The sequence below is a fragment of the Pangasianodon hypophthalmus genome, chromosome 19 (assembly GCF_027358585.1).
Source record: "Pangasianodon hypophthalmus isolate fPanHyp1 chromosome 19, fPanHyp1.pri, whole genome shotgun sequence".
NCBI lineage: Eukaryota > Metazoa > Chordata > Actinopteri > Siluriformes > Pangasiidae > Pangasianodon > Pangasianodon hypophthalmus.
Window position 1 is genome coordinate 21,319,829 of NC_069728.1, and position 24,876 is coordinate 21,344,704.

A 24,876-nucleotide genomic window follows, 5' to 3' on the forward strand; every position below is an offset into this window, starting at 1 on the left:
TGTTTAGATGTTATACTGTGCAGTAAGACTAACGATAGTTGCCTTGAGGACAGGATAGAACTGAGCAGTTGAGGTTAAGGGCCTTGCTCAAGGACCCACCTGTGGAAGCTGGGATTTGAACTCACAACCTTCTGATCACCTTAACCACAAACACTGGACAAACCTGTCTACAGTAGTTCTCGTTATACCACAGGGTTAAATGACACTGTATCCATGAGAGTTTCTGGATGAATCCAAGGTTTTTAGTTTGCACATCTTAAAGCTCCAGTGAGAATTAAACTTGCAACCCAAGACTCTTCTTTAACCACTGAGCTAGGGAGCCTTAACCTTAAGTTCCACATTGAGCTCCAAATGACTCCAGAAGAGGCAAGAACCACTCAAGGTCACACAACAAGTTGGGGAAGTCAACAATGAGGTAAACAAACAGATAGAAGCATTCAGTTCTTCAAATTTTACAACAACAATCTCCTACGATGAAATGAAATTCTTTTCTTCACATATCCAGGTTAGTTGCGTCAGGGTGCAGGGTCAGTCATGAGATGGCATCCCTAGAGAAGATGGGTTTAAGGGTCTTGATCAAGGGACCAACAGTGGCAGCTTGGCTCTGATCAGTAACCCAGTATCTTAACCACTGAGCCACAACTCAGAGGGAAGGCAGAAAGGAGTTCCTCTGCCAAAGGAGGAAGTAGGTCTGGAGGTGAACAAAAGTGTCTCAATCCACCCGAACCTCATATGGAGATCTCTTCTCCTCTCCTTGTCCCAGAGAGCAGAGTTTGCCTGGTTGCAAACAGAGTTATATGTTGAATTGTTGCCTCTTCCTGGTCCCACATAGAGACACCCCCACTGTGGTTCTGCAGAGCCCTCCTAGCATTTACCTAAACACAAAAAAACCCAATTATTTTGGGAGGAGCTCAGGCCATGCTTGGCATTGGGGTTATCATGGATGCACAGTGAATGGCAGCCAGTAGTCTTTGCACCCAAGAAGGATGGGGCTCCTCTGTTACTGCATAGACTTTAGAAAAGTTAATGTCGAAATTTAATGTATATTCAATACCACACATTGAGAAACTGCTTGATTGGTTAGATATGTCCTTACTTTTAATAGATGCCTAAGGTATCTTGGCAGACTGCCTTGTCCACCATGTCCACAAAAGATGTCCTTTTCCGCTCTGTTAGGGGTATACAAATATATCACGCTTCCTTTCAGTTTGTTTAAGGCTCCCACCATGTTCCAAAGCCTCATGGACAGAATCCTTCACCCTCAGGGCATGCATACATGGATGATATAATTATATAATTATTAATAGCAATGATTGGCAGTGGCTCATGCAGCATTTGAGATTGGTCCTGAGATTCTTGAGGTACTGCGACTCATGGCAGAAGTGTGCAGGTGGATGGGTGGAAGCACAATATCTGTCTTCGCACTTGGGATATGGACAGGTGCATCTCCACATTGATGAGTCATTAATTGATAATTGATTACATCAGTAACTGGGCGCTGATGGACACCCAAGTCCAAAAGGAGGGGAAGTAGTGTTGTGTTTGGTGGACATTATCACTGGTTTGTGCCTCATTATTTGGGGCATCAACAGCCTTGACTGACTTCACTGAAAGGAAGCAGCAGATCCAGAATTGTGCCAGAGGACTTCACCCAGGTAAAATCTGCTCTTTGTGGAAGACTGCTCTTTCATTCCTTGCAAGAGAGTTTCTCTTTCAGAGAAGGTCCCAAGTGGAACCTATGTAAACAAGCTAGGAACCATAACCATCCAAAGACCCCTTGAGAAACCCTTGTTCTGAGAGTGTGTGTATACAGCATGTTCTCTTTTCTCTCTCTCCTCACCTTGCTCTGTCTCTCTCTCTCTCTCTCTCCATCTTGTTATCCCTCACCCCCTCCCCGTCTCCATCTGTCTCTCTGAATCTCTTTATCTTTCACCCTCCACCCCTCCCCCGTTCTCTCTCTCGCTCTCTCTCTCTCTCTCCTCTCTCTCTCTCTCTCTTGTTCCCTCCTCGCTGTTCTGTGTTGTTGATCTGCATCATGGCTCTGTTGCTTCTCATCCTCCGTTAATCACAGCTTTATCTCTCTGTTATCGGACTTGATCTCTCCATCTCTTCCTCTTTTACCTGTTGGCTTCTGCTCTCTCTGTTCATCATGGATCTGTCCTTCATGGCAGCGCAGGTAACTAGCATGATGTCTTTATTCTGGTATATTTACACTAAAGCTCACATGTAAACGCTAACAGAGAGCTAATTGAAAATAACTTCATATCTGATCTACATTTCATGTAAAAATGAGATGAGTCTGAACAACGGTTTGCTCGTGACAGCAGGAATATAGACAAACCGAGAAACTCTGAGTAACTCAGATTTAGATTCAGTTTAAAGATTCAAGAGTTATTGTCATTGTCTTGGACAACATAATTACAGTTATGCTTCAAACGGTGCACCTTAATATATGTGTGTGTGTGTGTGTGTGTGTGTGTACCTCGCTGTTATTTAATAATTATACATTTTTTATCATAATAAAATTTCAAGGTTCAAGGTTCAAGGTTCATTTATTTGTCATTCAACATGTTAAAAACATGAAAGAACGAAAACAGTTTCCCAGGTCCTGCGTTAAATGATTATAAAAAAGATAATAATAAATAAATAATAAATAACATAAATAATGCTTTGTTTTAGCTGGGTATTGCATAGATGTAATAATAATAATAATAATAATAATAATAATAATAATAATAATAATAATCAGCATCACAAACCATTTGTATAATCTGGTTCTGAAGGTAGCCATAAAAAAAAAAAAAAAAAAAAAGCAGCTTTGTTCCAAGCATTTATTCATCTTCTTATTTATGAATAAATAAGAGACTTGATGATGTAAGCATTGTGGGCGTGGCTAGTGAAATGTCTGGCCAGGTTTAGAGAAACCAGGTGAAGGTTTTTACCTCAGATTAATAAATAATCTCTCTCTGAAGTCTGTCTATCATCAGGCCTCAACATGCTGAACCCGGGATTGTGTTTCCTGCTTATTAATTAGGGAATAAATCTTAATTAACTAGTTGATTATTTTTTTGATTATTAATTAACTAGTTGATTAACAGTGTGCCTGTTTTAGTCTCTTATACCACAGCAATTTACAAACAGTAATTGTTTTTATTTCTTAATGATGGCACACTGTAGGTTTTATCCATTTATAGTTACATTTCATGTGTAGAAGGTCCACACATCAAGTTAGTTCCAGTTCTCACTTACGTTATAGCAGCTATAGATATATAAAGTCTTTCCCTCACCAGAGCCTCTGTTTTTCTCTCACTTGAAGTTAGAAAGACATGTAAAATGTTCCTGAGAAACCACAAAGAAGCGTAAACTCGTCTGTCCTGAAGATGTCGGAAAAACTTAAAGTCACAAAGCACGTGAACGTTAATGACATCAGTGCAGCACAGCGACTTGTTGCCATGGCAGCAGAACAGAGAGAGTCCTTAAGGAGAAGAAGAACTTGTATCGTATTGCATTTACTGTTCTGTGTGATAAAGACATAAATACATATTTAACACCAGCTGCAGAACAGTGTGTGTCTGTGACGTGATGGAAACCATGGAGACTGTTACAGCTCTCTACAGCTCTCTACTGGTCTCTACTGGTCTCTACTGGCTCTACAGCTCTCTACTGGTCTCTACTGGTCTCTACTGGTCTCTACAGCTCTCTACTGGTCTCTACTGGTCTCTACTGGTCTCTACAGCTCTCTACTGGTCTCTACTGGTCTCTACTGGTTCCAGCTGCATTTGTGATGGTTTTGTGTAGGACGCTGGAAAAGTTCCTCGGAGATAATTAAGGTTCTGTACTTCCTAAACGGTTCCACTTGTAGCCCTTTCTGATACAAAAACTCTCGCTGTAGGGTTCTTGGTAGAGTTTCATTTTATTTATTATATATTTTCAGTTCTATAAATCATTCTATTCCTAAGGGTGTATTTACTTTTTTAATTTAATGCATGAAATGTGTTTTATAAATAAGGTTTCTGTGTAGAACCCTACAACAGAGGTCTAATTTATAGAAGTAGAACCCATTTACCAACTTAAACATCATTCACCATCAAACGAATCTTTGTGGAACCTTTTTATCTGACAGTAAAGGTGTTTCCAATGCTTTACAAGGTAATAGTAATAGTTTCTGATGGATTGTAGTGGTTTATAATGGTTGTGATGGTTTGTAATGGTTTATAATAATTTATAACGGTTTATAATGGTTGGGATGGTCTGTAATGGTTTGTCATGGTTTGTGGTGATTTGTAATGGTTTATTAATAGTTTGTAATGGTTTGTGATGGTTTATAATAATTTATAATGGTTTATAATAGTTTGTAATGGTTTAGAATGGTTTGCGATGGTTTGGGATGGTCTGTAATGGTCTGTAATGGTTTGTAATGATTTGTGATGATTTGTGATGGTTTATAATGGTTTGTAATGGTTTATAATGTTTGTGATGATCTGTAATGGTTTGTAATGGTTATAATGGTTTGTAATGGTTTGTAATGATTTGTGATGATTTGTGATGGTTGATAATGGTTTGTAATGGTTTATAATGGTTTGTGATGATCTGTAATGGTTTGTGATGATTTGTGATGGTTTGTAATGGTTTATAATGGTTTGTGATGATCTGTAATGGTTTGTAATGGTTTGTAATGGTTTATGATGGTAGTCTGTGGATTGATATCAATATAAAAGGTCCTAACCCTGTAACAGGTGATGTTTGATGGTTGAGGTCTGCTGTGATTCAGCAGGAGTCTGATGGTGAGCATCTGGTAATAACCTGTGCTTTAATGGACCTAATGGACTTCTGTGCTATTAATCCATTAAAATTCATACAGTTAATGTAACTTACAGTCTGATTCTGTAACTGATCCTGATGGGAAAAGGTTTTACTGGAAACCATTAGAGCAATTCCCATTAAGAAGTAAAACAATATCTCAGATTTTTTCCCAGCTATTATATTTCTCCTTTAATGTGGATAATTTCCTTTTATTTATTTATTTATTTATTTTCTGCTAATTTGGTCACATGAGCTCGGTTTTATGGTATCATGACAATTTTCATTAATAAATTATTAATCTCTATGCAAAAAAAGTCCAATTTTATTCTCTGTAATCAGTATAAAACATGTGTTAGATTTTACACATATTATTATACGCATGTTTAAAGTTTTAGTACAGATTCATTTTGAATCTGATGTGTCGTATTTCCTAAATATTTGGGTTTTAGCCTTTCTGAGCACATATAGTATGCAAAAATATGCAAATTTATACAAATGAGCTTGGGCACTGTAGGATTTTCTGGAAAATGTGTTGCCAAACAAGTTACAACAAACAAATAAATAATTATTGTGCTATATATAATAATATATAAATGATAAATAAATGATAAATTTTTTATATAATAGTTAATATTATAATATCTTTACTTTCTTCTGTCAGTGAAACAGTTGTATATCAGACTAACGGTTATTTAGAAGATTCCCCTTCCTACAGAGAGAGAGGTGTGTGTGTGTGTGTGTGTGTGACAGCAACAGCTGCTTCGCATATCAATCATTCAATATTAATTAAGGCTTGTTATCATGCTGAGCTTCTTCTCACAAACCTGAACTGCTGAATTCAACCTGAAAAACACGCTATTGTACACGCTATTGTACACAGCCATGTGACCCGTCACTCAAGCGCAATGTGGGCGAGCTCCAGTAAAATAACCTTAAACTGCTTTTAATTTATTGGATGAATTTATTGTGACCCAAATCATGATGCCGTGATGTGATGAGAAAAGCTTTAAGCAGCCAAACTCTGCTTTAGCCTCCATTTACATAAAAAATTAGATTTCTAATAAATTTCTAGTGTTGATGATGTGTTTCTATTGGATCCTAGTTGTTTTAATGTGTTTCTCATGGATTCTAATGGATTCTACTGTGTTTCTCATTCCTAATGGGTTTTAATGTGGTTCTGATCATTCTAATGGGTTTTAATGTGGTTCTGATCATTCCTAACAGTTTTAATGTGTTTCTAGTGGATCCTAATGTGGTTCTGATCATTCCTATGGGTTTTAATGTGGTTCTGATCATTCCTAATGGGTTTCTGACTGGTTCTGATCATTCCTAATGGGTTTTAATGTGGTTCTGATCATTCCTAACAGGTTTTAATGTGTTTCTAGTGGATCCTAATGTGGTTCTGATCACTCCTAATGGGTTTTAATGTGGTTCTGATCATTCCTAATGGGTTTTAATGTGTTTCTGATCATTCCTAACAGGTTTTAATGTGTTTCTAATGGATCCTAATGTGTTTCTGATCATTCCTAATGGGTTTTAATGTATTTCTGATTGTTCCTATGGGTTTTTAGTTTGACTCTGATGGTTCTGAATGTCATGCAGCAGGAATTGACGCAATTGCAGGTAACTGAAGTTAATTGAAAATGCAGACAGACAAATCTGAAAGATTAGGCCAAACCGTAATCAAAAAACAGACAACGGTCAGGGGATCAACAAACACCATGATCTAGGCAACACTATGGGCAAAAACCAGAGCGCAAAAAGTCTTCTTAACACCAGGTACAGGACACTGAGCGTATACTTCACAATGACCCGGTGACGTCCTTATATACTGCGTGTGTGTGATTGAGTCCAGGTGTGTGTAATCAGAATGTTGTATTCTGGGAGTTGTAGTTGGACACCAGTTCCAACGTTGATGTGATGCCTAATAGATATTAATATTTTTTGTAATGGTTCCCAATGGGTTTAATGTGTTTCTAATGGTTCCTATGTAGCTCTGTAGTTAGGAATGTGTGGTTCCTAATAGTTCCTAAAAGGTGTAAATATATTTCTAATGGTTCCTAGTGGATTTAAAGTGTTTCTGATGGTCTCTATTTGGGTTTTTTTTTATGTTTGTGATGGTTCCTAATCATAGTGTAATGGATTGAGTACTTCCTAATGGTTCCTAAAGGTTTTAGTGTGTTTCTGATGGCCTGTACTGCTAGTTTAATCGAATGTGTGGTTCCCATTGGTTCCTTTTGGTTTATCTAATTCATGAAAGAAGTTCCTATTGGGTTCTGGTTGTGTATTTGTAACCAGAAGATGTGTCTAATGGATTGTAGGGTTAAAACTGATTTCACAGCTCATATAAACAACTAATTTTCAGTCTTTTGAAAATCACAGCCTTTCAATTTCTCATATTTTGCTCCCCATTTTCCTTATATGGTCATTGTTTCCTGTTCTCACTTCCCTGTTTCCATGGTAGTTAATTATTCTCACTTGACATACTGGTCTGTTTAACCCCTTTAGTGTTTCCTGTGTTTGTGTTTCATGGTTATAGATCCATTAGAGTATTTTTATGACTATTTTGTCTGTTTCTTTGACTGTTTTTTTCATCCATCTGTGAATAAACCTCGTTTATTGCTCTTTATCCTGCAGTTCGTCTCTGTTCAGTTTGTGAAAGTCTGACACTGGATGCGTCTCAGCCGAGGGGAATTTACACACGTTTGCTTGCAGTGTTGCGACGGTTAACGAGGCTTAGCTCAGAGTCGAATCTTAACGAGCTGCTCTTCCTCATTAAATTACTTTTCCTTCACCCTGATATCACCATCATCCATCATCCTGAATCTCGATCATGATTTCTCGACATCATTACACACACACACACACACACACACACACACATACACATACACACACAGCAACAACAACAACACTATTCTTTACAAACTGAACTGTCAACATTCAGATCTTTACAGTTCTTAATACATAACATCTAAAACACAAAGACTAAATCACATGTCAGTGTCGCAAAACGTAAACTTCATAACAAGCAGCTCAAATAAACACCAGACGTCAAAGTTCCTCACGTACCTCCTCATTACATCAATATTCACAACATGAATTTCACACTTTCTCCACTTTTAACTTCCATAGAGAAAAAAAGAAAGAAATCCGGCATCATTTTACACTTCATGTAACTAGAACTGTCAAATAATAATAAAAAACATCTTAAATAAAAGCTCATTTGTTCATTTTTTCTCATTTTTTTCTCCACTTTTTCATTATGAGCAAAACACACAACTTCACATTGTTTCACACATTTTTACACACAGTGCAGGTGTTTTTATTGTCACTTGTGATTTTTACACGTAATTTTTTTTCACCTGATTTTTCAATTCAATTGAATTCAATTTTATTTTATTTGTATAGTGCTTTTAACAGTGGACATTGTCACAAAGCAGCTTTACAGAAATAAATGGATATTTAAACATGATTCATTTATTTTCATATGTATTTTTATACATGATCCATTTCCTTTCGTACATGATTTCTTTTTGTGATTTATTTATTTTCATATGTTTTTCACACATAATTTCTTTATTTTCACATGCACTTTTTTAATGTGATTTGTTTTTACACGTGCTTCCTTTATTTTCTCATGTGATCACACTTTTTTAACATGATGTCGCGTGTCTTTTCTTGAGCTCGCAAGCAATTTCAGGGCACAACATGCTGAAACACAACTTCACATGTTCTTCACATGTAATCACATTTCACTCACATAATCACATAACGGATGTGATTTATCACTAGAGGTGTTATTTAAAAAAAAAAAAAAAAAGAGATAATGAAGCTTCTGTCTTGACATTGTTACTTATTTTAAGATTAAAACTTTTATTTTATTTTATTAGCAGATCATTTTACTTATATCAAGCATTTATTTCTATAAAGAAGTACATTACCTTCTAATAGAATACAAATAATTTTAAGCTTGAAATTAGTAAAAAAAATGTTGAGAAATATGTTTAATAATCTTGTAATATCCTAATGGGCGAGAAATGAACACAAACACACACACACACACACACACACTCAGTCTCACACACACTCACACACACTCAGTCTCACACACACACACACACACACACTCACACACACTTACACACACTCAGTCTCACACACACAATAATCTCTTCTCCCTCGTTTCACATCACCAGCAGTTAAAATAAACACTGATTCATCTGCTTTTTCTTTTACTGACTTTTTGGGAATTTGCAGCTAGTGTGGTGTGTTGGAGCTTTATGTGGATTCTTGGTGGCATAAAACTGTAAAACTGAGCTAAATATTAGCAAAGATGCTCTAGAAAAAAACAAAAAGACTCTGAAACATGAGAAGTCTTTGCGTACGCTACGCGTGTTTATTGTTTCTAGAGATATGCAGATGATATGTTTAAAATAGTTTTAGGCTTTAAAACAATAAATATTACAAAAATCTCTTATTTCTGTATTTCATCATTTCAGATTCATTTTGGGGCAAAAATTAACGAAGGATTCTGAATGATCTGGTTGTGTATCAGTGATCACTGAGTAGATTCCAGATTATAAGTCTTATTGTGGTATAATTTTATAATCTAATATCATCTATAAGTAAATATAAATAATCTAAAAGCTGATTTTCTAACTTTTTTGTAATCAGAGGTCATTCCTCACATACGGAATTGTGAGGTAATGCAACCTGCAATGCTCTGAAAATACTCTGAGAATAAGAACTTAATTTAATACGTGAACTGTTTATTATTAAATGATAATTATTTTAACCTATAAAATATAACACTTTATCTATATTAACAGTTTGTACAGACTTTAAAGAGCTTAAATTCACTGTAATTCACTGGCTGTAGTTTTAAATTATGTTTGTGTTAGAACAGAATTTTATAAAATACGTATTACATTAATGACTCTCCATATTTCTGTGTTGATTTTATAAACGTTTCCTCCGACGCTGACGTTAAAACTCAACACAGAACGCAGAGTCACTCGCTTTTCTGACATTTTATCAGCGGATAAACACCAGCTGTTTTTTCTTCGTTTATTTGTTTCGGCGTGAGAGCAGAGTAATCCTGTAGCTGAGTTTCTATTCGTTTGTTTGCTTTGGATGCACATCATGAAATCTCACATCAATACGACGATGACGAGCATTAACTCAGTTTAATTAGTTCATTAAGGCACTGATTACTTCTATTGATTTCTCAGTTAGTTGAATAACTGTGTCTAAAACAGAGGCGTGTCTCAGTTACACACGATTCTAACCTTGAATTTAAGCGCATGTTTCCTGCGTGGTATTTTCCATGTACAGTCAGCATTTTCTATCCCTGATTTTTTTATTTAAAGCTGAGTGCTTGTGTTCGAGGCAGTGGTCTAGACCTTGTTGTAAAACCCTGTCTCTAACGCTTCTACTAAAGCAAACCTGGCAACCTTAATGCACTTAAGCACCTGCGTAACCTGAATACGAGGAACTTTCCCCATGTAAATACTGACATAACTTTTGGACTTAATACGGCCCTTAATGCTTAATATAGTACAGAGAAAACTAATTAAAGTGATTAATATTATTTTATAAAAACTGATAAACCAGATAACAGCGGCTTTGTCTCGGAAAAAGAGAAGTTTAAACGTCTGCTACAGTAAAATCTAACAGTGTGGAATGTGGAGAGTTGGAACACTTGTTGGAAATTGCTGTAAAGGTCTCGGTATTTCCTGTACCGCGTGGGTTTTTAAACAAACTTGACATGACGGATGATATCGAATTGCACTTTGAATGTTTTGGATTTGAGAAATAAATTTGTTGCGTAAGCAGTGTGTTTATCATTTTTCTCATTTGGCAAAGTTTTTTTTTTTTTCCCACAAATGAGTCAGGACACAGTCCAAGCGCTCGGCTAAGGTGAAAGATTCTGCTGAAGAGCAGCTCTGGGACGTGACCCCACAACCTCCTGGTCACTGGACTGGAACTGGAACAGCTGCTGCACTGACCATATGTCATATTTAGGAGGTTCTGAATTCAGACTTAGAGCTTCAACGAAACCTTTTCTGTATCCTAAAATCTGCTAGTGGTTGCCATAGCAATTCTGTGTGTGTGTGTGTGTGTGTGTGTAATGAAGGCAAGTCCCAAGGCTCAGAATGTCTGATATTTTTAGAGTGATGTGACTTAGTGTTTCAGGGTATGTTCAAATTGTCAGACATTCTACTGCCCCATCAGACTCACTACTGCCCCATCAGACTCACTACTGCCCCATCAGACATTCTACTGCCCCATCAGACTCACTACTGCCCCATCAGACATTCTACTGCCCCATCAGACTCACTACTGCCCCATCAGACATTCTACTGCCCCATCAGACATTCTACTGCCCCATCAGAGTCACTACTGCTCCATCAGAGTCAATATTGCCTCATCAGATGCATTCCTGCCTCATCAGACTCACTACTGCCCCATCAGACTCACTACTGCCTCATCAAATTCACTACTGCCCCATCAGCCTCACTACTGCCCCATCAGACTCACTACTGCCTCATCAGCCTCACTACTGCCCCATCAGACTCACTACTGCCCCATCAGACTCACTACTGCCTCATCAAATTCACTACTGCCCCATCAGACTCACTACTGCCCCATCAGACTCACTACTGCCTCATCAGACTCACTACTGCCTCTTCAGCCTCACTACTGCCCCATCAGACTCACTACTGCCTCTTCAGACTCACTACTGCCTCATCAGACTCACTACTGCCCCATCAGACTCACTACTGCCCCATCAGACTCACTACTGCCTCATCAGACTCACTACTGCCCCATCAGACTCACTACTGCCCCATCAGACTCACTACTGCCTCATCAGACTCACTACTGCCTCATCAGCCTCACTACTGCCTCATCAGACTCACTACTGCCCCATCAGCCTCACTACTGCCCCATCAGACTCACTACTGCCTCTTCAGACTCACTACTGCCTCATCAGACTCACTACTGCCTCTTCAGCCTCACTACTGCCCCATCAGCCTCACTACTGCCTCTTCAGACTCACTACTGCCTCTTCAGACTCACTACTGCCCCATCAGACTCACTACTGCCTCATCAGACTCACTACTGCCTCATCAGCCTCACTACTGCCCCATCAGCCTCACTACTGCCTCATCAGACTCACTACTTCCCCATCAGATTCATTATTGCCTCATCAAATTCACTACTGCCTCATCAGACTCACTACTGCCCAATCAGACTCACTACTGCCTCATCAAATTCACTACTGCCCTATCAGCCTCACTACTGCCTCATCAGCCTCATTACTGCCTCATCAGCCTCACTACTGCCCCATCAGCCTCATTACTGCCCCATCAGCCTCACTACTGCCTCATCAGACTCACTACTGCCCCATCAGACTCACTACTGCCTCATCAGACTCACTACTGCCTCATCAGCCTCACTACTGCCCCATCAGCCTCATTACTGCCTCATCAGCCTCACTACTGCCCCATCAGCCTCATTACTGCCTCATCAGCCTCACTACTGCCTCTCCAGACTCTGACGGTGCAGTAGTGTGTCTGACGAGTGTCTATTTTCATTACGTTTAAGTTTGATAAAGTGTATTTATTTGTATAAAGTGTATTTATTTGTATAAAGTGTATTTATTTGTATAAGTTTAGTTTCATGCTTAATTGCCTCATAAATTCATCAGACTGACAGGGAAAGTGTTTATACTGATAACCTGAACATCCTCTCTTTACTTCTCTCACAGCTCTTATTTCTTTTCCTTCCTGGAGCGTATAAATCACAGGAAGTGACAGACTCTAATTCATCACCACCAGGACAAACTCATCTGTTTACACCACACACACACACACACACACCTCAGCACTGTGCTCTCAGAATAACGATGAGGCTCAGAGAGAATGAATGTCATCGCTCTGGAATAGAGGAATAATCACATTCGCCATCCAGCAGGGATCAGCGCTGACATTAGCATTAGCGGGTTAAAGAGCTCAGAGTGACGGATTTAACATTTACTCCGTCTAATGTATTCCGTCTGAGAATCATACGGATGGCGTGAACATCCTGCGTGGAATGAGATGAGCGTCTGGAACAAAAACATTGCAACATTAGTGAAAAATTACAAAGCACTTTTTCAAAAGATTAGGAGTTTTATTTATTAAAAGGCACATCATACTTTTTCCCCACTTACAGTTAGATGTAATGCTGTGGAATGCCAGTGAAAAGAGTTAGTTCCTGTTGTCGCTTACGTTATAGCAGCTATAAACACTCGTTCCCTCACCAGCCTCTTTATTCTCTCTCTTCAAGTTAATAAGATGAGAAAAATCGCAGCTTGTTCCGCATGTTACTGAGAAACTGCAAAGAAGCGTAAACTCCTCTGTCCTGAAGATGTCGGAAAACTTACAGTTCCAGCTTTACCTCTGACTGTTACAAAGCGCTGACACTGGAGACTCCTTCCATACATGTTACATAAACATCTCCTTAATTTAAGAAAACTTCACCATATCAACAATTACACAAATTTTCTTTTTAATCAGTTTATTATCGGTGGAGCGTGCGCTGTACACGTCCACTGTCCACGTGCACTACTGTCTGTTATAGAAAACTAATCAACACTTTCTGACCAATCAGAGTCCAGAACTCAACAGTGCTGATGTAAGACAGTGTAATACATCCTGTCATCATATTCTTATTATCACAGTCACAACCAGCGGGCAATAACACACAAAAAGCCAAAAGCTTCACCCTCCACACACACACACACACACACACACACACACACACACACATACAAGAAACATAATCAGTCTGTATTATAAAGAATCACAACTTTATTCTCTACTCTAACGCTCAAGCTCCGCCTACAGGGTGGATTTTTCATTCTTTAGTCTTGAGCTCGGTGTTCATGTCCAGGGAGAATAATTCGTGTTAAATCATAACGTGAAGCGATCGTCTGTGTGTAAAAATCAGATTCTGACATCATTGCATTCTCCGATGATGTAAAAGCTTCGTGATTCATCCCTGACCTCTTCATCCCTCGTTCTCAGATCCCTGTAATGACGGGCGCCTTCATGGACTCGTCTCCGAACGACGACTACAGCACGGATCACTCGCTCTTCAACTCCTCGGCCAGCGTCGCTCTTCACCAGCAGGAGGCGCCGCAGCGGGTTTCCCGCGATGCCATCTGGCTCTGGATCGCCATTTCTGCCACCATCGCGAACATCGTGGTGGTCGGAGTCGTCTACGCCTGCACCTTCTGAACTTACGAACTTTGGGAAATAAACGTAGGTTCACGCTAGACAACTTAACCCCTGATTTTTTTCCTCTTTCTCTCTCTGTCATGTTTCCAGATTCATCTGCTAATTCTTTTCTCGTTGCTATGAAGAAGTTTAATATACCTTTTTTTTTAACAGTTATCACGCTTTAGATGGCAGGCTTTCAGACAGAAGTACTTTACTGCAGTAGTGAGTTCGGCTACATAAAGAAAGCAAACTTCTTAACCCTCTGAAATTTTTACTTTTCAGACCTGTAGAGCAACAGACTGCGGATTTATTCTGGATTCAAATCATAAAACTAGTCAGTAATCACTTTAATCACATGAGGTGTTCAGGTGAAGCTAATCCAGATCCCGTTTACATTTCATTCGTCTCGTATCTGGATTATATTCTGATCAGTTTTTAACAACATGCGTTTACACTCGTAATCAAACACGTCACCGCTCACTCAGACTGAAACCTGATTGGTGCATTAATATGCAAATGAGATCATTACATTCATTCATTCATTCATTCATACACCACCTTCTTGTGTTGTTCCTTATGCAGTGGTTTAATGAATATGATGATTACTGCATTAACATATTGTGCTTTAAATGATCAGATTTAGATCTGATACGGATACGTTTCATAACCCTGATACTCGACACATGAAGCAACAGAGTGTAAACAAAGTCCAACTCGAATAGGACCATAAAATATACAACATTCAACACTCTTATTAAAGGTAAAGTCACTAAAATACGATTTTTATAGCAATAGTTACGTCCGTATGCTAGTATGAGAGATTCGGGAAACTCTGATTATTATTTATTAACTCTAAAGTTAATAAATAAAGACCTTTAGTATGTGCAGCGCAGCCCAAAGTGCTTTAGTACTCTAAGAGGCATCTTAAACATGTTCTCTGATTTGGTTTTACATTTATAAAGCGAATCATTTCCACGTTTACGGCACGATCGGATTCATGTAGCATATTTACAGTTACGTTTATGTTCTTCCAGCTGAAACACAAAATTCAACGCAGTTTACGGTGTATCTGATTTCTACAAATGCTTTTTCTTTTTCTTTCCTTCTTGTTGTTTTTAATTCCTAGAGCAGGGCGTGTAAGCTAAGAGATTTAACACACGAGGCACGAGGCATTGTGCTGGCTGGAATAAACTCTGTAAAATAAATTTACTTTAAAGTGCTTTACAGTAAAAAAAGAAAAAAAAGAATAATGCTTCAGAGTAAAGGAATTAGAGATGGAGCACATTCACTCACATGACACGATTTATTTGTTTGTTTGTTTGTTTGTTTGTTTTTTGAGACAGTAACTCAAATTCAAATCCTGATACAGACATATTTATTAATTTTTTTAGATAGTTTTTGGGCACGTATATATAATTTAATTATATCCATTTATTTTTCTTTTTATACTTGATATGCAGAAGTTATTGCAAATATTACACAATCCTGCACTAACATTTAGTGCTCATCATTTCAAGATTTATTTTTTTGTTTGTTTGTTTGTTTATTATTTATAAGGATAGAGTGCTGATGTGCCAAATTTAATTTACGATATTTCTTTAACATTTTAGCATTTTGTTTTTTGTTGTTGTTGTTGTTTAAAGTACTATTAAGCCTCGAGGTTATGATCGTATTTTTAATGAGTCGTAATGACGTTCTGTTCACATTTTGTGAGAAATGAAACTAATAGAAGAATAACTTGTGTAATATTTATGAATATTTTGTATATATTAGATATTTTCGACTTTAGTAGGCTAACTGTGTATGTATGTATTTTTTGAAGCTTTAAATGTATAGAATACACAGAATGCTATTTTATCTTTTTTGTCTCTGCTTGAGTTTGTTGATGAATTTTGATATATTATAGAAATTAAATCCACATTATGATCAAGTCTGTAGTGTTTATAGACTGATTTCTCCGAAATAAAGTACACAGTTACAGTATATTTCGCCGCCGCCCTGCTGGTGGCCGCCGGAACTGCAGCTGAACTCAAGGTTTAATCCGCAGCGCTGTTTTATTTGTGAGTAATTTTTCTTTTTCTCAGATTATAAACCTTTTCCAGCTACAATAAAATTTTCTGGACTCTTTACATTTTCATTTTAAGAAAGTAATGCTGTGTTATTAGCACGCGTTAATATATTTATAAAACTAGCCTGTGAGTGTGGGCTAAAACTGTTATAGCTCATAAAAAGCTAAATAGATTAATAAATCACTGTATAAAATATAATATAAAAGTATTAAATGTGTGATTATAGCACGTTAAACTCTTTAATTCTGCCTCTTACTGTACATCACAAACATCTTTAGCTTTCTGTTCTTTTGAAATTTCACTCACCCAAGACAAGGAAAAGAGATTTCATCTACATTTCCGCTAGAGGAAATGGAAATGTTTTTAGTATGTGTCTCTGAAAACTTAAACTGCCTTCACACTGTACGATTTTCAGCCTGTTGTTGCTCTCGCAGACAAAAATCTCAAAATCTGTGAATCTGTAGCTACACAGCTACAGCTACACAGCTACACAGCTACAGCTACACAGCTACACAGCTACACAGCTACAGCTACACAGCTACACAGCTACACAGCTACAGCTACACAGCTACACAGCTACAGCTACACAGCTACACAGCTACAGCTACAGCTACACAGCTACACAGCTACACAGCTACACAGCTACAGCTACACAGCTACACAGCTACACAGCTACAGCTACACAGCTACACAGCTACAGCTACACAGCTACACAGCTACAGCTACAGCTACACAGCTACACAGCTACACAGCTACAGCTACACAGCTACACAGCTACAGCTACACAGCTACAGCTACAGCTACACAGCTACACAGCTACAGCTACACAGCTACAGCTACAGCTACACAGCTACACAGCTACAGCTACAGCTACACAGCTACACAGCTACACAGCTACAGCTACACAGCTACAGCTACAGCTACACAGCTACACAGCTACAGCTACACAGCTACACAGCTACAGCTACACAGCTACAGCTACAGCTACACAGCTACACAGCTACAGCTACACAGCTACAGCTACAGCTACAGCTACACAGCTACACAGCTACAGCTACAGCTACACAGCTACAGCTACAGCTACACAGCTACAGCTACACAGCTACACAGCTACAGCTACACAGCTACACAGCTACACAGCTACAGCTACACAGCTACACAGCTACAGCTACAGCTACAGCTACACAGCTACAGCTACACAGCTACAGCTACACAGCTACACAGCTACAGCTACAGCTACACAGCTACAGCTACAGCTACACAGCTACAGCTACACAGCTACAGCTACAGCTACACAGCTACAGCTACACAGCTACACAGCTACAGCTACACAGCTACAGCTACACAGCTACAGCTACAGCTACAGCTACACAGCTACACAGCTACAGCTACAGCTACACAGCTACACAGCTACAGCTACAGCTACACAGCTACAGCTACACAGCTACACAGCTACAGCTACACAGCTACAGCTACACAGCTACACAGCTACAGCTACACAGCTACACAGCTACAGCTACAGCTACACAGCTACAGCTACACAGCTACAGCTACACAGCTACAGCTACAGCTACACAGCTACAGCTACAGCTACACAGCTACAGCTACACAGCTACAGCTACAGCTACACAGCTACAGCTACACAGCTACACAGCTACAGCTACACAGCTACAGCTACACAGCTACACAGCTACAGCTACAGCTACACAGCTACAGCTACAGCTACACAGCTACAGCTACACAGCTACACAGCTACAGCTACAGCTACACAGCTACAGCTACACAGCTACAGCTACAGCTACACAGCTACAGCTACAGCTACACAGCTACAGCTACACAGCTACACAGCTACACAGCTACACAGCTACAGCTACAGCTACACAGCTACAGCTACACAGCTACACAGCTACAGCTACACAGCTACAGCTACACAGCTACACAGCTACAGCTACAGCTACACAGCTACAGCTACAGCTACACAGCTACAGCTACACAGCTACAGCTACAGCTACACAGCTACAGCTACACAGCTACACAGCTACAGCTACAGCTACACAGCTACAGCTACACAGCTACACAGCTACAGCTACACAGCTACAGCTACAGCTACACAGCTACAGCTACACAGCTACACAGCTACAGCTACAGCTACACAGCTACAGCTACACAGCTACACAGCTACACAGCTACAGCTACACAGCTACACAGCTACAGCTACACAGCTACAGCTACAGCTACACAGCTACAGCTACACAGCTACAGCTACACAGCTACACAGCTACAGCTACAGCTACACAGCTACAGCTACAGCTACACAGCTACAGCTACACAGCTACAGCTACACAGCTACAGCTACAGCTACACAGCTACAGCTACACAGCTACACAGCTACAGCTACACAGCTACAGCTACACAGCTACACAGCTACAGCTACAGCTACACAGCTACAGCTACAGCTACACAGCTACAGCTACACAGCTACAGCTACACAGCTACACAGCTACAGCTACACAGCTACACAGCTACACAGCTACAGCTACAGCTACACAGCTACAGCTACACAGCTACACAGCTACAGCTACAGCTACACAGCTACAGCTACACAGCTACAGCTACACAGCTACAGCTACAGCTACACAGCTACACAGCTACAGCTACACAGCTACAGCTACACAGCTACAGCTACAGCTACACAGCTACAGCTACAGCTACACAGCTACAGCTACACAGCTACAGCTACAGCTACACAGCTACAGCTACACAGCTACACAGCTACACAGCTACAGCTACACAGCTACAGCTACACAGTTACAGCTACACAGCTACAGCTACAGCTACACAGCTACAGCTACACAGCTACAGCTACACAGCTACAGCTACACAGCTACAGCTACAGCTACACAGCTACAGCTACACAGCTACACAGCTACAGCTACACAGCTACAGCTACACAGCTACACAGCTACAGCTACAGCTACACAGCTACAGCTACAGCTACACAGCTACAGCTACACAGCTACAGCTACACAGCTACAGCTACAGCTACACAGCTACAGCTACACAGCTACACAGCTACAGCTACACAGCTACAGCTACACAGCTACACAGCTACAGCTACAGCTACACAGCTACAGCTACAGCTACACAGCTACAGCTACACAGCTACAGCTACACAGCTACACAGCTACAGCTACACAGCTACACAGCTACACAGCTACAGCTACAGCTACACAGCTACAGCTACACAGCTACACAGCTACAGCTACAGCTACACAGCTACAGCTACACAGCTACAGCTACACAGCTACAGCTACAGCTACACAGCTACAGCTACACAGCTACACAGCTACAGCTACACAGCTACAGCTACACAGCTACAGCTACAGCTACACAGCTACAGCTACAGCTACACAGCTACAGCTACACAGCTACAGCTACAGCTACACAGCTACAGCTACACAGCTACAGCTACACAGCTACACAGCTACACAGCTACAGCTACACAGCTACAGCTACACAGTTACAGCTACACAGCTACAGCTACAGCTACACAGCTACAGCTACACAGCTACAGCTACACAGCTACAGCTACAGCTACACAGCTACAGCTACACAGCTACACAGCTACAGCTACACAGCTACAGCTACACAGCTACACAGCTACAGCTACAGCTACACAGCTACAGCTACAGCTACACAGCTACAGCTACACAGCTACAGCTACAGCTACACAGCTACAGCTACACAGCTACAGCTACACAGCTACACAGCTACACAGCTACAGCTACACAGCTACAGCTACACAGTTACAGCTACACAGCTACAGCTACAGCTACACAGCTACAGCTACACAGTTACAGCTACACAGCTACAGCTACACAGCTACACAGCTACAGCTACAGCTACACAGCTACAGCTACACAGCTACAGCTACACAGCTACACAGCTACAGCTACAGCTACAGCTACACAGCTACAGCTACACAGCTACAGCTACACAGCTACACAGCTACAGCTACAGCTACAGCTACACAGCTACACAGCTACAGCTACAGCTACACAGCTACAGCTACACAGCTACAGATACAGCTACACAGCTACACAGCTACAGCTACACAGCTACACAGCTACAGCTACACAGCTACAGATACAGCTACAGCTACACAGCTACAGCTACAGCTACACAGCTACAGCTACAGCTACACAGCTACAGCTACACAGCTACAGCTACACAGCTACACAGCTACAGCTACGATAGCGTTGATAGAGAAACGTAAAGGAAATGGACAGAAAACTATCTCCTCGAGCTCACTGTGAAGAGTGTGTATGTTTACGCGAAGCCGTTTTCAGCACCAGCTGATTTCCGGATCGCGCTGATTGAAGACGTGAGCAGAACGTAGTCGTGTTCTTTAATCGCAGGTCCATCGTTAGAGGAGCTTCATCGTATAATCAGACACGGAGACACGTGATAACACACTTTAATGTCAAATTCAATCAAATTCAAATTTTACGTGTCACATGTATAACCATACACAGTACGACAGTGAAATGCTTTATACAACTGTTTCAATATAGAAAAGAAAATATAGAAAAATATTAAATATAAAGAAAAATATTAAATATAAGAAAAATATATGCATAAAAAATATATGAAGGGATTTAAAATATAGTGTATAAGAATATATATATATGGATTGTACAGGATCTGATGAGGAATCATCTTAAATAAGCTGTTAATATGAATGTAAACTGAAAACAGTAATTATTTAGGGTCCAAATCAGGACGAACCAAACACACACCAGTAACACTGTGTTTTTTTAGAGAAGATGTTCAGGGTCTTTAGCGTGTGTGAGAGAAACGAGGTGGGATTCTGGGTCAGTGATGTGATGATGAAGGAGATGAAGGAGGATGTGGTGTGTAAATGTCACGGAGCTGCTGTGTGATGAGACAGAAGGCTGCTGCAGGACGTCTCGCCGCTGCACCGTCGCTTTGTGTCTCTACAGGCTTCAGACAATGTGCTCGGCCTTGTAATGACTTTGTGGGAGAGGAGACGCCGGTCGCCATGGCAACTAGAGTGAAGTGGGTCTGGTTTCAGCATCAGGCACACACACACACACACACACACACACACACACACACATAACCCAACTCCTCACTGACCTCGTCACGGCTGCTGATGCTGATGAGGGAATAAAAAAGAAATGATGCTTTATTGTGTAAAGATCAAAGGTCACTAATGTAAAAGATTAATTATTAACTACTAAATATTAAAGATTAAATATTAAATGCGCCACCAAGATTTTAATTTCATCATAAATATTACTCAATATTGATAATAAAATCCAATATTTAATTAAAAAAGTGCAGATATGGACTGTACGTTATTACACTCCTCCCTACTGCTCTCAGCCAATCAGATCGCTCCGTCCTGCACCGACGTTAGCGTACCGTGGTGGAGTTTTACTGAGAAATATAACATTAAAAACTATTTTATAAAAAGATAAATAAACATTTCTTGGTACGGCGACTAAACTTTCGGTTCCAACAAATATTTATCACAGTTGTTGATTTCTGGAGGAAAAAAAAGAAAATGATAAATAAATAAACAAATGGTAAACTTGCTATTAAAGTTGCTCTAATAAGAAATAAAATATGATATATTTTATATTTTGAATATGTTTAAAACTATACTTGTATATATTATTAATATATAATAATTAATATATGAACTATATAATATATCGCTTTTCTCAAAGTCATAAATTGTTTACATTTTCTATTTTTTTAAATTTAGTTTAGTTTACAGAATATACATTAAACATAAACATGCACCTTATTTGCACTTTATTTATCAGTGTAGACATTTTACATAAGCAATTGTTTTTAATTTCTTTAAAAATTAATGAGAGATTTGTGTCTAATAAACATCTCGTTGCGCTGATAAACAGAAAATATAATAATAATAATAATAATAATAATAACAAGTTCAGATTGTCTCAAAATAAACATATTATATATAAAATCAATCAATCAATCAATCAATTAACTAATTAATTGTTTCCTAATGCATTAGCACAGAATTTTATGTAATCAATTTACAAAGATTATTTACTTAATTATTTATAAATTAAAGAGCTATCTCTGACTAATAAAGATAAAACATCTCAACATTTGCTGCTGAACAGAAAATAAACATCATATTTATCAAATATACAAATACACAAATATACAAAAAACATAACACAGTTAATGTCAAAAATATTATTTTTTCTAATAAATTCATATGTAACCTACGTGTCAGTTTCTGTTTGCATCAGTTCTTCATGTAATTCTTTATTAAGTCTTTATTGTGATGTTTTTGTGATTTTGTCGTTTTAAAACAGTAAAATTCTTTAGTGAAAATTTCTCCTTGTTTGTGTCTCTGTGATTTTTTCTGTTTAATTCTGTATATTAAAATATTGTAAAAAATATTTTATTCATATGTTTAGTTAGAGAATTATTTGTCGCTCTGGCAGTTCAGGGAAATATCACTCAGTAATTTATTATATTCAGCTGAAATCAGGTCTGTACATTAATCCAGAAGTCATTGTATAATAAACTGCTGGAACTGAATTGCTCTATAAAGGCGTCACGCAGCAGGACTGATAGTTTATGTGTAATCTCTAGGTGAGCGCCCCCTAGTGGAGCTTCACTCTACATTTCACTGGGGAACATTTTGTGTTCTGTAGTTTTTCTTTTGTCTGTAAATAAGGAATAAAACATGATGGAGCATACTGTAACAGGAAAATAATCAAGGATGAAGTTGAGTATTTCTCTGTCTGTGTTTCTGTCTGTTAATCTTTTTCCCCAGGCTGTAACTCCTTCATCACTGAAACACAGTAAACATATGAATATTGCTATTTGTGATGTGTTCAGTGATGCTGGTGCTGATCTGTTCCAGACTAACGGACTAAAGCGCCGCTGCATCGCTCTCTCTAGGTGGAGATGAAATAAGGGCTAAACCCCACTGCACCACGATCAGCAGGTAGTTGCATGGCATTGTGGGTAATGTAGGAAATCATTAGCCAAAGTGAAAATAGACCAACATGTCCAGGAAACATGCTTAAGCTATCTTATCTTAATAACTCAGAATTTCATTCTAAAATAATTCTGTTGAAGATCGTATGATATTATTAACGTTAATTATAAAGATTATATGATATGCCTGTGGCTCAGAGTGGAGTTTTCCTTTAACTCCTGTTCTTCCTCTGTGTCAGTCCTGTACCCATCTCAGGTCCTGAGCTCTGATCCAAATCCAGAACAAGCTCCTGCCCAGGTTTCAGCACCAGATCCAGCTCCAGATGCTATTAGCGTCCCTGTCTCAGACCCTGGTCCTGCTTTATTTCTGTCTGTTTCAGCTTTTTCTTCTCTTGGACTCAGGACCAGAACCTTTCTCTGTGTCAGTCTCAGGGTTTGTCTCAGTCCCTAATCCAATTCAAATCCCTGAACTGGACTCTGATCCAATCCCAGAACCTCTCTCTTGGATCTCTTCCCAGGTTTCAGTTCCTTTTCTGGCTCTTGCCTTGAGTAGAGCTTGTTCCTGATCTAGTCACAGCCTCTGTTTTAGTCCTTGTCTCAGACCTGGTCCATTTCTCTCTCTTCAGTTCTGTGTCTTCTGACTTTCAGCTTTTATGCTTCTAATCTTGCCTCCCTTAGCCTCTGGCGCTGTGTCAGATTCACACCCTATGCTTGAAGCTTGAATTCGGACCTGATCCAACCCCAGAATATGTTTTGGGTCTCTCCTCAGATTTTAGCTCTTGATCTGGATCCAAGACTCTGTTCCTGAGTTACAGTCGCACCCCATTCCATTCCCTCTGACTCCAGTCTCTGTGTTTAGTCCTGTTTCTGTTATAAATCATGCTCTTAACCCTCATATTTACAGCCTTTAGCAGATGTTCCTTATCCAGAGTGACTCACAGAAGTTCTTTATATCCACTCATGCTAGCACTGTTAGCAAGGACATAGTACAGCAAAATAAACAGTACAAGTCCAGAGATGTTACAAGAGATCTTCCCCTTTTGACTTGTCCTTGTACTCGACCTAATAAAGTCTAGGTAGGTCTTTAGTTTGAAAAGCACGAGGAACTTAGCTGTTCAGACAGTCAGTGGAAGTTCATTCCACCACCTGAGTGCAGGACAGTGAAGAGCCTTGATGCGTGCTTTCCTTGTATTCTGAAAGATGGTGGGTTGAATCGAGTGGTGCGAGAGGATCGGAGGAAGCGTGGTGCAGAATGGGCGTGGGATAAGGATATTAGGGAGCGTAGCATTGGGGTGGTGCGGGAGAACTTGGTGAACAAGTGTAGATCATTTTCAGGGGTCAGATGGTCTGCAGGAAAGCCGAGGCAGGAGCACAATCTCAAGACGATGAAGGACTGAACAAGCAGCTGAGTGACCTCCGTGGATAGAAATGGCATCCTGATCCGTCTGAAGTTGTGAAGGAGACACCTGCATGAACACGTCAGATTAATGATGTCAGGAGATTCTTCTTCACTCTCATCCCTTTCACTGTCATCCCTTCCTCAGGAAGTAAACAGGAAGTTGATTAAACCTTAAAAATGGAATGTTCAATATCTTCCACACCTGCAAACTGACTTAAATAATATCGTTCTGATTCACTCACATGCTAATCCTCTGAGAACGAGAATATAGCATTTATACAGATTAAGTGCGTTACTGGAAATCGGTGATGATGCGAAT

The 24,876-nt window shown here is 39.5% G+C and overlaps 1 protein-coding gene across 1 annotated transcript; it reads left to right on the top strand.

Annotated features, from left to right (window-relative positions):
* The first annotated feature begins 2,001 nt into the window (after positions 1–2,001).
* LOC113524816 (uncharacterized protein C14orf132-like) lies at positions 2,002–16,005 on the top strand. The gene is made up of 2 exons (XM_053242090.1): positions 2,002–2,176; positions 13,878–16,005. The coding sequence occupies exons 1-2, from the start codon at positions 2,150–2,152 to the stop codon at positions 14,088–14,090; spliced, it is 240 nt and encodes a 79-aa protein (XP_053098065.1). The 5' UTR covers positions 2,002–2,149; the 3' UTR covers positions 14,091–16,005.
* The last annotated feature ends 8,871 nt before the right edge of the window (positions 16,006–24,876 follow it).